At 40.6% G+C, this 15,272-nt stretch overlaps 1 protein-coding gene across 3 annotated transcripts in view; it reads right to left on the bottom strand.

Moving 5' to 3' along the window:
- Window positions 1-15,272, bottom strand: part of ZFYVE16 (zinc finger FYVE-type containing 16) — a 32,504-nt gene that overhangs the window by 4,211 nt on the left and 13,021 nt on the right. For all 3 annotated transcript variants that reach the window (XM_040580663.1, XM_040580661.1, XM_040580662.1), the window contains 11 exons: window positions 12,019-12,115; window positions 10,944-11,117; window positions 9,978-10,129; window positions 8,214-8,592; window positions 7,572-7,694; window positions 7,323-7,478; window positions 6,485-6,709; window positions 4,617-4,699; window positions 2,515-2,619; window positions 1,489-1,639; window positions 393-473 (listed from right to left, as the gene is read on the bottom strand). In XM_040580663.1, coding sequence (XP_040436597.1) covers window positions 393-473; window positions 1,489-1,639; window positions 2,515-2,619; window positions 4,617-4,699; window positions 6,485-6,709; window positions 7,323-7,478; window positions 7,572-7,694; window positions 8,214-8,592; window positions 9,978-10,129; window positions 10,944-11,117; window positions 12,019-12,115 — 1,726 coding nt within the window. The remainder of the gene's footprint in view (window positions 1-392; window positions 474-1,488; window positions 1,640-2,514; window positions 2,620-4,616; window positions 4,700-6,484; window positions 6,710-7,322; window positions 7,479-7,571; window positions 7,695-8,213; window positions 8,593-9,977; window positions 10,130-10,943; window positions 11,118-12,018; window positions 12,116-15,272) is intronic.

The raw sequence follows: 15,272 nt of genomic DNA, 5'->3' as shown, positions 1-15,272 counted from the left end.
AGGAAGTAATGAAAAACTTTCTGGTCAACAGAACTAATAGCAAAAGGTCAATCTAAGACTAATCTCACAAGTTTTTTGCATTTCTGCGTCAATATATGTATTTCATCAATAGGGCAATGAAAATTGTCCTAGCTATAGGCAACTGTACAGGAAAGACTTGCATGGACTAAAGCAAGTAGGTAAACTAACGTGTTCTTTCTACAGCATTTGTCTGCAGTAGGTTTTCTACAAAGGGAAAAATCCTGAAAAGGAAAAGTTTTGCTTACTGAGAAATAAACATCTTATGCAAGACTGCTGCTTTTTTCATTTTTCCCCTTCCCCCCCAAAAAAAAAACCGCCAAAAAACCCAACCCAAACTCTTACAAGGAAACCACACAGGAGAAAATTCTCACCTTCAACTATACTGCATTTAGCTAAAAATCCTGAAGATGTTTTTAAGGCTCCATTAAACACCACAAAACTTGCACCTGTAACTATAAAACGTAGGAAGAAAGTGAGTACCCACTTCATATCACTCACATTTGTCATTACTAATGTTTAACTTGCATTCCTTTTTAAAAAGACAGGCAAAAAAGGTACTTCTACACTGAAACTGCTAACTGAAATCCCTTACTGACAGGACACCACACTCTGTAAGGAAAGAAGAATTTTTCCTAGTCAGACCTTGGCAAAACAGACCAGCTTTGTTGATTTATTCTGTAAGCGCATACAGCATCCTTCTAAGATATCAGCAGTGAGCCAACACGGGCGAGCCAGAAAAAGCTCTGTATACAAAGAGGAGACATGGTTGAAGAAACAGTGGTGCAGGTTTTTGCTTGGTCTGCTGGTTGGTTGGCGTTTGGTTCTTTCTGTCCTTTAAAACAGACAGGCTACTTGGCTTGTAAATTTAGTTTATTTACAGAAGATATTCCTTAAGTTTAGCTGATTTTCAGCAGTACTAAAAGCAACTGAAATAAAAGATGACACAAGTGAATTCCCATGCTACGGACCTTTGTATTCATGTGTTAGTTGCACCTCTCTCTTAGGTACCTCTCTCCACTCCTCTCTGTAAAGGTGGTCATTACCAGTTTGCTAGGTGTTGTACAGAAAAACTCACTGTTACCTCCATGTTACTTCCATGCACTCAGTTATGGAGACTATTTGTTTACTTATGTAAAATACAACACACAATTCATGCTAATATTAAATTTAGATTTTGAATTACATAAGGAGTCTCTGAAAGCGTAAGCTATATTAGTAGCATTCTGGAAACAATGAGGAAGAAAGTATTAATCTCCATTTAATACAGCAGCTGTAAAAAGCAGCTAAGTGTTGACAGAAATCAGCAACACTTTTATTTGGCATTTAAATTACTGTGGTGCTTGAATACTGAACCTTTGCTCTCAACAACTGACTTGGAATACTTATTTTCCTTGCAGGCTAGAAGTGAACTTACAGTTCTGCTCTAAAAATACAGTTTTTCTCCACAGGTCAAACAAGACAGCTTACCTTTCCTAGGATGTCCAGTAGCGCTGACTGCTTGTGTGTGATAAAGGCCATGCACGTTCTGCACACAGACTAAGTGAGAGTCTGCTTCAGTATTAAAACATGCTCCAATACTAATTACATGTTCATTAGAAGAACTGATGACCTTCATTACCTGTCAACACAAAATCTGACATTAAGTGGACAAACCTCACTTTGCAGTACTCATTTTAAATACAAAACACTGGAAAAATCCCAAGAACAAAACAAATCTCAAGAACTATGCACTTAAGTTAATTCCAGGGAGTTTGAACAATGCAGTTTGCCATGACTAGCTGGAGGAACACTAAGCACGCTCAAAAATGCTACTTCAGTTGACAGGGATTAAGTCAGAGTACCACTGGACAGTACAGAGTATCACTTGTAGGAATTCCATTGGCCTTAAGGCTAAAATGTGCATTAAGCCTCACACAGTTTATTATTCAGGGTTTTTTTTTCTGTTAAAGCTGGAGTGAGTCATTTGTAGTAAAAATCACACTGGCAAGATTTTTTCATTTTTTCTTTCCGAGTTAAGCAAAACACCATCAGCAGGAAATGTGTCAGAGAGAATCATTGACAATACATGCTAAAAGGCTTCATAGAAACCGCCGATTTGTCTGCATTTAACACTGATCCTAAAGCTCAACTTTTCGCTTATCATTACCCACCTTCCAACATAACCAGGAAGATGGAAATGTCTGCTCAGACAATTTCATGCCATCCCCTCCCCCCATCACATGCTTACATCAGCTCAAACTTCAAAGAGTCCTCTGCACAGCAAACAGCAAAGTAATCCAGAGAGCTGCTATCAAGTGGAGAACTCACTTGCCAGACTGCTGGAAACTCACTGCAGAATAAAAACACTACCATCTAGAAGAACCACTCCCAATCCCTTTTTATTTTCTTTTTTTTCCCCTCCCACTTTTTTACAGTTCACATTAAAGATGTGACTGGTATTGTATGGAAAATAAAGACTAAAGCAGTTTGGATTAGAAAGATTGTTTTACTCACCTCATTATACTTCCTTAGGGGTATTTTAATACAGCTTCGACCCATTTCCACATGAACAAACAGGTTGTCTATGGTATGCAAAGTATACCGATAATTTCTAAGGTCCTGTAACAGGCAAAGTTTTTACGCTAGCAGACAATCAAGTATAATTTTCTTACCTTTTACAACGAATATCACCTAGATAAAAGTACTTTAAATACATTACATCTCTAAGACTTCTAAAACAGTAAGGGTGGCTAAAGACTTGGTGATCACGTTTTTCCTGCTGGGGTGTACATGAAGGGTACCTTAGTGAACACATTAATGAATTTACAGCACTGACCAAGGTTGCTGTACTTACCAGTGGGGTATTTAGACTATGGCCACTTCATGCACATTAGGGTCTTAAGAGTGTTTTAGGGAACACAATACTTCAACACCCTCACTCTGATGGAAAAGCAAAAGCATGGAAGCCACCATCTAGGTCAGTTTGCTTCCAGGCTCATACCCTGACACCTACAGCTCTAACTTGTGTGGTTATAGCTCGAGTACCGCACTGTTCCTTACACTTTTCTCTGACAGCCATTAACATCCATCATCTCAGCCTCTTCTGCAACATTTCCCTACCCTGTTCTATCCCTGAAGAATGACAAGAGGTATAAAATGGTTTCATGTGCCTTTACTAGCTCAGCTGAGAAGAGGTTAGCAAAGGCTCTTGTTATCACCTGAGCCAGGTTATCAGTACCTTCCTCAATCAGCTCTGCTTTACCAAGAAGGGTATTTATGAACATACCTCACTGCACTGGAAATTTCAATTGAATGGGCATTGTGTTAGCAATCTTAAGGATCTACATCACAGGTGCCCCCTGCCTCCATCATTTGCCACTCCTCAGTCGCTTGCATGGTACAAGATTTTACACAATCCTTCACTGAGAATTTGCACCACCGCTAGTTAACTATGCAACACCAAGAACACTCTGCAGTCACCTTATGATTAACACTCCTACTGTGTCAAAAGAAGTAGTTCTGCCAAGAAGCACCTAATCCCACCTCCTGCTTCAAGCTGGCACTACAGACACAGCTATGTAGAACCAGAGTAACTCCAATCTAGCTGAACATAAACTCCACAGAAGTCCCTTTCACCAGCAGCACAACAGCAAGATTCCTTGAAGACTGAAGATGCAATTCCACATTGGTACTAGCGCTTCACCAGTTGGCAAGGGAGCTGGCTCACGGAACCAAAATATAAGATTCCTCCACTGAGGAGAAAGATGCTGTTTTTTAGATGGTGCAACTCCTCTGATTGATGCCCTATGTAATGATATGGACAGCAGCAAGAAGGAAAGAGGGGCCAAAGACTGCAGTGTCATTGCAGCTGCAAACGGTCCTTCATCACAGCTGCAAATGGTCCTGGAACCCTTAGGAGAGGACTTGGTGATTACCTAAACAATACAGGCAATTCTTGCCATAGCCTTACAGCACTTTTCATCATAGCATTAAGGACAAGTTCTATGTAAGTATCCGAAGAGGAAGGTTACTGGTCAGGAAATAAAAGCTTACTGGAAGTTTAAACCAAATTATTCGGGTAACAGAGGAAAAACTTCCCTCAGGGAATGGCATAAACTCCAGACTTTGTGTACTTGGCTCATTTTGCCAAAAACTTCTACACATATGACAGTCACACTGGTTAACTGTGATAAGAGTAATTACTTTGTCACACAAACTTACCACCACAGCATCTGCCTGCCAAGCCCTTCTTCACATTAAAAAAAAAAAAAAAAAGTCAGACTTAAGACTACAATTCGTGCACCACACCAATGCCTGGAAGTGGAAAATGCAACCAGATGATGATTGCTACCAGCTTCAGCGTGAATTCTTCTCGTTCATTGAAAGCTATTTCTTACTACCAGAACTGATGTGCAACAACATAACGTGAAAGATAAAGCTCTCCTAACTTGCTCACCCTCTCTGGTAAGGAAGTTTCAAGTCAGGTCTGAAGGACAAAAATATTACTCCTGTATCTTTGCCAAAAATAACTCTGCTTTCAAGAATTGGAGTTTTGAGGGTATTTTACATCACCTAGAGTTACAACTGGAAGGGAAGAGAATAAAACATTTACTCACAACAAGTAGGTTCATAATTGTGTGTCCAATCTCTCCAAAGAGTGGCTTCCGGTGCCTGTAACTTACTACAGGAGCTGGATACACTAGGGTCGGGGTGAAAGAGAAAAGAAAAGGTCACATCCACCTACGAACAACTGTAGAACTCACTAATCCAAGTATTTATTTTTATTTTCAGCTGCAGCTGATGTTTCTTAAGCTCAGTATCTGACCAGCCAAAGGAACTAGAGTCACCGCCTGATCCTCTGTCACAGACTGTGCTTCAGCCCACTGCATGGCTTCCCCACCTATAGTCAAATCCTACTGCAATGTCATTGCACAGAATCACTCTCCTAGTGGCAATTATTTTGTGGCAGAGACTTGTGGCTGTTTCATGTGATTTTTCAGCTATGTTTCTTGCAATAGGTGGTCTGGACAGAAACATCCTCAGCTCAGGCTTGGGGTCAACAGCTGCGGGAGGCGTTGCAAGGCTTTGTAGTTGCTTGAACAAGAACACCACACAGATTAATATCCTATAATACAAAGTGAAGTACCACTTCATATCAATAAGCAAAAATAGAGTGAACGAGGATGTTCATACAAAGCAACAGGCTTTAAAGTCCCATCGCTTCAATGGGAAACACATGCAGATGGAAACAAGGGAATGCAATGAGATGCAGACCACAGTATGAAGCCATTCGAAAAGAAAACAAATAACATAGCAAAGTCAGGCCTGTAAGGTCAAAGATGCAAAATGGGTTAAAGAGGGGGAAAAGAAAAATAATAAAAAAAAAAAAAAGACAAGTAGTTTGGTAAGAGAAAGAGGAGTGACAAAGAAGCCACCAGCCTTGTCAACACACAGACAGAAGCCTGGCCAGCAGAAATCTGCTATTGACTCAAAAAAATCTATAAATGAACAAGTGATACCTATTTATGGACTTGCAGCTTCTAGCATGGTAGGCTTATTAATCACAAATGTCTCCAGGTCAGGAAAGCTGTGTATGATACGTTTTAGAAATCCATTCCACTTAAGCAACTGCTGTATCTGCACCTTCTCTGAACTCCTGCTCTCTACACCATAAGCAGCAGTGCAACAACAAACAAAACAGCACCTACATCACTAAATTAAATGTCTGCATTATTCAAGCAACTCCACAAGCAACTCTAGAAGGCATTCAGGACAGTATCCTCTTTCAGGTCTGGCTCCACCTAGCTTTATCTGTTCTTCAAGGCAATGGGAATCTGCATAAACACTCCTCCTCCGGTGAGCCTGGAGCATTCAATGTAAGTCTCCTTGGGAGAGCCTGCAACAGACTGTGGAGGGTTAATTCCCACATGGAGGTTGTGTCACTGCACAACCTCTGGTGGTGCACATTTACATGCTCTCTATCCACCTCACTTTGAAAGAATGCCTTGTGCATTTTTACAGGCCTGGAGATTCCAATTGTATTAATGAGTAAGTTACCCTTATAAGCAACAAATACCTTTATTCCGTTCATGAAGCCGTATTATTTTGCCAGTATACACCATCTCAGTAACAATTAAAAAAATCAATTTGTCAGAGTTGTAAACTGGCCTTGTGAACTTCCTTCAAATCCTTCTATGACAACAGAAGTCAGGCATTCTGATACTTTACGACTGTCAGTTTTGGTTACTTAGCTTTCTCATCAGCTGAGGCAAAAAACCAAATCCAATCAAGGAAGTCTAGCAGGACAGTGTAAATTCCCAAGTGTCTGAACAGGTAGCTTCACATGTATGGAACACCAGCCTTACACAGGCGTAACATACAAACACTGCAACGGTGATTTTAAATATCTTGCCTGTCTGAGAAAACCAGTATTTTCCAAGGGGAATTTTACATTTATCCAGCTACTTCAAGCATTAAAACTTACCCCCATACTCTGCTCCCAATCTCAACATTAAACGGATGGGAAAAACTTTTGCCCAGGGTATTTCCAGCTTATGGATGAGAATGCCACAAAGGAAAGGGTTATCTGGTAGAATTTGGTCATCAAGTTTCTGAAACGTTGGGGAAACAAACAGGAATCCTCCATGCTCTTTGTTGCCGAGAAAGTTTTCAGTACAAGTTATGTTTTCCATGTTTCTTATTAGCCTTCCTGTAGGAAGAGAGACAGAGGAGAGTCTTTGCACATCTGGAGAAGTAGTACACTACCATCAAGGAAACTGTCCTAACTAGCCGTCTTCTAAAGGCTTGCAAGTCCTACGGTACATCTCACATTTTTCAGAAAGTCTGCAGACATCTAAACCCACAGACTGAGTGCTCCATATCTCCTAACTAAAAAACTAGGTTTTCCCAAACAAATGCCAAAACCCCTGAAGTGTGCAATGCTCCAGCACATACTAACTGATGACCTTTGATTAACAGACCTCAACTATTTATGTATGTAAGTGCGTTTGGACGTCTACAGATGAAGTTCCAGATGTCCTAAACCACAGACTCAAGGACTTACACCCAGAATCTCCAACATACTATCAGCAAATAACGACAAAAATCCTGTGAACAAGACACTTAAAGAAGTGTATGAAACAAAAAAATTTCATTTTTTTTCTTCCTGTCATTTGTTTAAAACCCAAGGCTAATACTGCAGGGTTTTTCAACAGGATCATTACATACAAATACTTCAAGAAAAGTTACATGTCAACTTCCAGCTTTAAAGATCAGCAAGAACACACTATAAAATAAAAAACTAATACGTTGAAGTTACATACCTTTCATTGCATCCTTATAGATGCCAATAAATAATTTAAATATTTCTCTAGGAAAAATCTCTTCATCTGGCAAACACTTCAACACAATGACAATTTCTGCCTGACCCAAACCATGTAGTCCATTTGTTGAGAAGTACCAGCACTTTTCTGAAGAATCTTTAATTAAAAAGACAGACACCATACTAATGCTGTTTTACAGTCAGAAAAAGAAAGCTGGATTTAATGGAAAAGAAAACGTGCATGACTTACAAGTTATTAGCTTGACATTCACAAGAAAGTTTGCGTTTAGGATAAAAGTTAACGGATGGGGACCTCCCTCCACAAGAAGCAAGGTGACCTTTTGGTGAGATGGACGTTCTTCTACTAGAGGATCTAAATAAATTAACACCCAAATTAGTTCAACATGTCAGCCAACCACTTAAAACACAAATTAAAGATCATAGTGCATCAAAGACTGTCCCATCCTCCTATCTCAGTGTGCAACAATAATTCTCAAACTGAGAATAGCTACAGATCAACAATGAACAGCTTACCCTAAGACTCAAGGAGCATGTGAAAATAAAGCAGTAGCTTGTAACAAAGGTGCAAACTCGGGCTACCACTCCTTTGGTAATTACTGACAAACTGTGGATGCTGTCTCCTCGTCCATATGCTGGTACTGTCAGTTACCATCAATGAGCACAGTTGCTACTATAATGCATTTAAATGATGAAGTATTCTTTTCAGAACATATTGACCTTTTTAGTAACGCATGCTCATTACCCAACAATCCAACAGGCAGCAAATAAATGAAAGATTAGAACTGTATTAAAATACAAGTGATACACACAAGCTCCTATTTAGAAATCTTGCATCAAGTGATGAAATATTAATAATTTTCTCATATTTTACCTTTTCCTTTTTTACCCACTGCAAGCAAAAGTGGAGGCAGTGTATCTCCATCAGGAACAAGGCTTGTCTCTTTACGGACACAGTTTTCAAGACCACATAGGGCTCTGTAACTCAAAGGACTAGCAGGCATATCACTTGTAGTCTGATCAACTGAACTGCAGCTAGTCTTCTCAGCCTCTGCCACAGGAGAACTTTCTTCTGTTGCTAGAGGCACAGATGAACAACTCTGTACCACCTCATTCTGGCCTGGAACAGCCTGCTGTGCATCATCTGAAGGAACAGGAAGACACAATCCCTCTATTCTTGTAGTAGTATCAATTTCTTCCTTAGGTTTTGGATTTACATCAGTTAACATGTCAGCTTCCTCTGGGTTTGCAGCCTATGAAGAAGAAATAAAATAAAAAAGGTATCTACACTCTTGTCTCACAACAAGCTAAACTTTCATTACCAGCCTTCTAGAAGCAAAGAGAGAAAGAAATCCATCACAAATACTGAGAATGCATTTCCCTCTAAACAAGAAGAAAGCCACCATGTTTCTCCTGGATCTTTCTTCCTACCCCCTGCACTCCCACACACCTCCCTCCCCCCTCACTTCTTCAGAAGTTACATTAGGTGAAGATATGTAATTGATTTCTACACCAGGTATCGACAGCTAACTTTAGCATTTCACACCCTGATTCAGTTCTAGTTTGGAGTTAAAACCACGCCGCTTCCCCAGTGAAATGGATATGACAAGCTATGAGCATAGGCACATCTGGATATGAGCTGTCATAAAAAAACCTCAGACCAAACACATCAATAGGTGCACTGCAATCTCTGAAGTATGTCAGAGCTGCATCCTATCTCAAGAGAGAAGATTTTTCCGTTGCAACAAGAAGAAAACCAAACAACTCTAACTTGTCCTGTTAACAGTTCTTCTGCTATGGCATCCACTTCCAGCAAATCCTCTGCTTAGAAAACACACATGCCAGAAAAATAAAAATGAAGGATACAAAATAAAAAAAAAAAGACACTCCAAAAATTACACTCCACAAACACACAGACAAAACCATGACTAAACTGGCCTCTTCTTCCTATGAATTTGCTTGCTGGCATTTCCTATCACTTTATACTTTTGACCTTCTTCATATCATCCTGTGGCAGCACACTCAAGATTCTGTGCTACCTGGTAAAGTACCTCCTTTGCTTTTGGGCTGTTTTGTTTGAGCTCCTGAAGATGCATACAAAAACCATCAGCTAATTGTTTCCCACTCACTTTGTCCTGGCTGCTTTTAATTTTAGACATTGTTCATCTTTTGCAAATGAAAGGATCCTACTCTTCCCCCAAAATGGAAAACAGGTTATACCTTTTGATTACTGCAACTTACTGGAGTCCTTCCTTGCTCAAATGAGGTCACATTTACTATTACCCACTCTTCATGAACTAAGGTTGATTTACCTGCTATACACCTAGCAACTGCTCAGATCCTCCATATACAAATAGTAATGATCTGGTCTGGTTGTCAGCTTTACTCATTTTCTGCCATACTTCAAGTTCACATACACCCCAAAACAAACATGGTTTCCTTGTGATGTACTGTCTACAGAATATTTCAACCCAAAGACTTCACAGTCACTCCCCCCTCAAAAAAGGCAAACACTGGCTCAGATTCCAAAAGGTCTGAAGAAAAAGTCGTATTATTGTATGTAAGGGGTCCCCTCAGTAGCAAGGAAAGGTATTTCAAGAGGTAATTTGTGCACCCAGAGATACTTCTTAATACATACCATATGCATCTCTCCCAAGTCAGGGTTTCCTAGACTTAAGTCCTGTGATGATCTCTTTGGTCCAGATGAAAGCTTTGTCGTATCTGCCACTTCACCATTTGGCAAAAGGCCATCTGCAAACCAAACTCTCCTCTGTTCTTTCTGGCTCAGCCCTAGGACAGGTTAAAAAAACAATACTGACTTTATATTATTGTACTGTTCTAACAGCTGCAAGGGATAAAAATGAAGCTCCGTCTCTGGGCAGAGACCATATTTACTGGAACCAAGCACAAGTAGGCAGTTTGACATCAGCCAGTCTCCTGTCACACAAATACAGGCAAGAAAAATCTCGTAGTTGCAGATGAAGCTGCCACACTATAGTCAAATCTATCAATTCCTATCTAACGCAGGCTACTTTCTCAATCTTCCCTCTGTAGTAAAGTAAGAATGAAGTGCGTATGACAACTAAAAGATGAAACACACTGTAAAAGGTTAGCTTATTCCTGTTTTTCATTGAAGGAGATCAGATGTTGAAGTGGAATAAAGTCACTACTCAGTCACTAATCATTTGTATTTAAATGGAGAATGAACTCCTACTGCTCCCTAGCAACTCTGATCTAAACAACTACTTTTTGGTTTTGCTATAAGCTTGGCAGTTGCAACACAAGCCAGAGACCTCCTAGGCTCTATAAAAATGACAATAATATCTATACACACACACAAAAAAATTACAATATCAACAGAAAACAATGACAAAACCCCGTAACATCCACATTTAATAAACAGAGACTTAAGACAGACTTGGTCGAACTCCTACACAGCATCAGAACTGGGTACTACAAGTAACTTCCCCATGTCCCAGATCACAGAGTTTCCATTTCCCACAAAAAAATATCACTACACCAAGTCTGCATCCATGATTCCATAAACAACTCTTTCAAAAGAGATCCAGAAAGTGTTAGACATATTCTACTACATTTAGCATACCTTCAATACCAGGTTGTTTAAGTGCTGAGACAGGTAACAATGCAGAAAGTGAAGGAGAGCTAGCACTACCAGATATCTGGGCTTCCTCCAAACGTGGATCAGTAGAATACTCTGGGAAGGTACTGGAACTGGGGACAGGACCAGCTGGACTCATCATCCTTTCAAGTGCCTGGGCTAAAAAAATGTGGTTAGTTTTTAAGACTTCAGAACTGATTAAATTTCCTTTGCAGTGCAGTACTATGGGTGGCTTTGGTTTGTTGGGGGTTTTTTTGCAAGAGCAGTGCACAATTTGTGAGCTAGCTATGAAAAATGAACACTCAAGCTACTGTGCAAAAGAAAAGTCACATTTTCTTATTTTTGACTTGCACATTTGCCTAATTCCTTCCTAACGCAGAAACAGACCTCCTTGTACATCTTGCTACTGTTGCAGTGACCACACTGAACCATATGATCCCTGGACCCTGGTGCAAATACATGTATCACATTTATCAAGTCAAATTCCATCCAGTTGGCATATTAAAAATCTGGTATGTTTGCAACTTGTTATTTAAACATCAATAATCAGGAGTTCTGTTTTTTCTCCTGATGTTTCAATAAGCATCCATGCTTAAAGCTTTCAGTTAAGAAAAGCTTACCTTACGATTCAACTCCTGTAGTACTTTTAAGTGACTTGTGAAAATACCATGACAGAAAGCTACATGGAATGGGCAAACAACATGTGAAAATATGCAGAAGCATGGCCCTGAAACACACAGAAGGCTACTGTGGAGAGATGGTCCTTTGCTATACTCCTGCTACAGACGACCCAATAGCGTAACTTTATATTTAGTCCTCCAGAATTCAAACCTACTTTTTTTTTTCTTAAATAAAAACCAATCAGCTTGCTATTCTAAGTTTAAAAGAACTGAAATCCAACTAAGGTACAATTATTCTCTTCCTTCTTCCATCTCAGGAATAGGACAATATACACCAATTAAAGTAGTGAAGCTCCCCCAAAAGAACAAAGGTTAAAGAGACACTAGCCATACCTATTCTTCTTTAAAGATTACTTCAATTACTCAAAAGAAAGTTTTACCCTTATTAATATCATCAAAACAGCCTGTACAGACTCTTGCTTCCTTCTCCATGTACTGTAGCTTGCACTTCCGTTTGCAACAGCTGCCACAAAAAACCTGAACCAGAAAGAGATTGAATAAAATGTTATAGACAAAATCCCAGTATTTCCTGAATTAAGTTCCTGTTATTATTTACTCCTTTTATTAAAACAGATTGCATTATATTAAGCATGCATGCGCTTTTCTGGAAGTAGGCAAGGAGAAAACCAGCTGTAGCACATGTATCTTACAATCCTGTCTGAGGAGAGGGGAAAGCACTAGACTAAAAAGGTTTTTATTAAAAAGCCTTTGTAATACCTTTTTAATACTTTAAAAAAAGTCCAGCTCTGGGGCCCTTGGCACAGGACTGACATGGACCTGGAGCAGGTCTACAAGGATGACCAGAGGGCTGGAGCACCTCTCCTGTGAAGACAGGCTGAGAGGGCTGGCGTTGTTCAGCCTGCAAAAGAGAAGGCTGCAGGGAGAACTCCTTGCAACCTCTCGATATATAAAGGGGGTTTACAAGAAATATGGAGAGAGATCTTTTACCAGGGCCTACAATGACAGGACAAGGGGCAATGGTTTTAAACTGAAAGCTGGTGGATTTCAACTGGATGTAAAGAAGAAACTTTTCACAATGATGGTGGTGAGACACAGGCACTCCACTGGCCTCCCCCTGCCCGGCCCTGCCCGGCCCTGCCGGGGGGGCTCTGCTCCGGGCCGGTCCCCCCCCCGCCTCCCCCTGCGCTGCCCGCAGGCTGCAGATAAATCTCTGCTGCAGTGCCTGGAGCACCTCCTTCCCCTACTCCACCCATGGGTGTATGCATAGCTGCTGCTCTGAGATATTCTCTCTCCTCTCTTACACCAAAGTTTGTTGTGCACTTCTTTCCCTCCTCCTTCTTAAATATGTTACCTCAGAAGCACTACCACCATCGCCGATGGCCAAGGCCATCAGCAGGTCTGTCTAGGAGCTGGCCGGCATTGGCTCCATCGGACATGGGAGAAGCTTTCAGCAACTTCTCACAGAAGCCACTCCTGTAGCCTTCCACTAACAAAACCTTGCCATGCAAACCCAATACAATCTCTCGTGAAGAAACCTTCAGGAAAAAAACCCCACACAACCCACAACAACAACACAACAAAGAGCGGCAACAAGGAGGACACAAGTGACATTATATTAAATTTCTTATCCAGAGTGATTAAAAGAATTCTAGGTTGCACCACCTGTTCCAAAATTTGCTCCTACTTCTATTAATCCCATAACTATTTTACATTATACAACACTGATAGGAACATGGACTGAATCCCAGATTTGGGTCAGATTTGCTTTACTGCTATAGCATTATCTCTGAAGAAATCTCCATGGGGATTCAGGTAACGGTTAAAACAATCTCGTCTCATACCAGCATACAGCCATTCCTTACCCGCTGACTTTGCAGCGCTGTGCACTGCACCAAGTCTCTCCCTAACAATCATTATTAGTTTGTCATGAAATGCCAAGCTACTTCTTCCACCTCATGAATAAGCTGGCAACTAAGTACCAGACAGCTACTCGATCACTCTCAAACCCCCTGCTTGGATGTGGCGGAGAATAAAGGAGAAAAGGTAAAACCCATGGGTTGAGATGTGAACAGCTGAATAATCGAAATAAAGTAAAAAATAGTAATAAGGACAGTAACAACAACAGTGATGGCGAGAAATAGAGAAGAATAAAATCCATGGGGAAGAAAAAAACCCAAGTGATGCACAGTACCATTGCTCACCACCTGCTGTCCCACAGAGATGGGCAGCTCCCAGCCAAATCCACCCCTCCCCCCCCCCCCCAGTACATATACTGGGCATGACATCCTATGGTATGGAGTATCTCTTTACCTAGTTCTGGCCACCTGTCCCGGCTGTGTCTGCTCCCAGCTACTTCTGCACCTCCTTATTGGCAGAGAATAGGAAACTTGAAAGGCTCCTGATTTAGAGTAAGCATCACTTTGCATCGGTGTATTATTCTCATAATGAACCCAGAACACAGCACTGTACCAGCTACAAAGGAGAAAGCTGACTATCCCAGCCAAACCCAGGACATATGGCTAAGCAGGCTCCTAAGCATGGTTGCCTTTATGTTACTAGCTCCCTTCATTAAAGTATTTCAAAAGCTTGCTGAAGACTTCTTTGAGGGAATAGAATATGCTCTTCTATTCCAACAGGATACTGACCATTTTTAAGCAGAGATGAGGAAAAAATTGTGTCTCTTTAGCAGGCCCTACACCTGCACAATCCCATTCAAAGAATTATGTCTCTAGTAAAGCTGTTTTCTGCAAGAGTTCCCATAACTATCTAGTACTTTTTTTTTTGCGTTTCCCTTATGTTCTTCTAAGGGTGGCCTGGAAGTTTTCAAAGAGTCCCACCATTTTTAGCTATATGCAGATGCTACTAGAGTCAGTATTGGCCTTTACAAAGAGGTATCTTTTCAAACCTTGGTCTGACAGAAGCCTTCTACTGCTGACCAGAGTTAAGTAAGTAGAAAGAACACAAAAAGTCTTCTGCTTCTCCTGATTAACCCCAGAAAAACGGAGAGGATTAAAGGGAAACAACCCAAACAGTAGTGACAGAGAAAAAAATCAAATTATTACAAGTGAAGTCCTTTAAGTAGGAAATGTACTGTAAAAACACTAATAGGTACAATATGAGCTCAAAAGAGAAACCGTTGCAATTGCTTCTGCATTAGCTGTCACAGGTAATTTACCTCAACTGAAAATGCATATGCTCAGTAAAGATGTTAAGGATGTAACTGGTGAATATTAATTGGTAATCAATTACAAACCACATCAGGGCTTCAAGTGCTAAGCAGTACAATCCTTTGTAATTGGTATTCCCTTCTTACACTTGGTGCCACTGGGACCCACAGCAGAGGAGGCAGCTTAGTCCTAACACACAGGAGGCAAGTTCAAGACATACTAAGGGACAGCTGCATAATAGGAGAAAGGAGAATAAGGTGAGGCTGCCATGCAAAGAAATTGATTCTGGCTGAGCTAGGAAGAGAAGTGTACCACAAGAAGAGACAAATAACTAAAACTACAAAGTTATTTGGTGTCTGTCACAAGTGCTGCAGATGGTAGAGAAAGCAGGGACCACCAACCTCACATTCCCTCCAGCACAGAAAACAGAATTCACAAATGTGGCCATTTTCTTTGATTAAAAAGAAGCTGTAGGACACATGAAAACTACACAATTGTCTTTCGGA

Source organism: Falco naumanni, chromosome Z (genome assembly GCF_017639655.2).
Source record: "Falco naumanni isolate bFalNau1 chromosome Z, bFalNau1.pat, whole genome shotgun sequence".
NCBI lineage: Eukaryota > Metazoa > Chordata > Aves > Falconiformes > Falconidae > Falco > Falco naumanni.
Note: the sequence above shows the minus strand (reverse complement) of the source record. Positions and strands in the feature narration are given on the sequence as shown.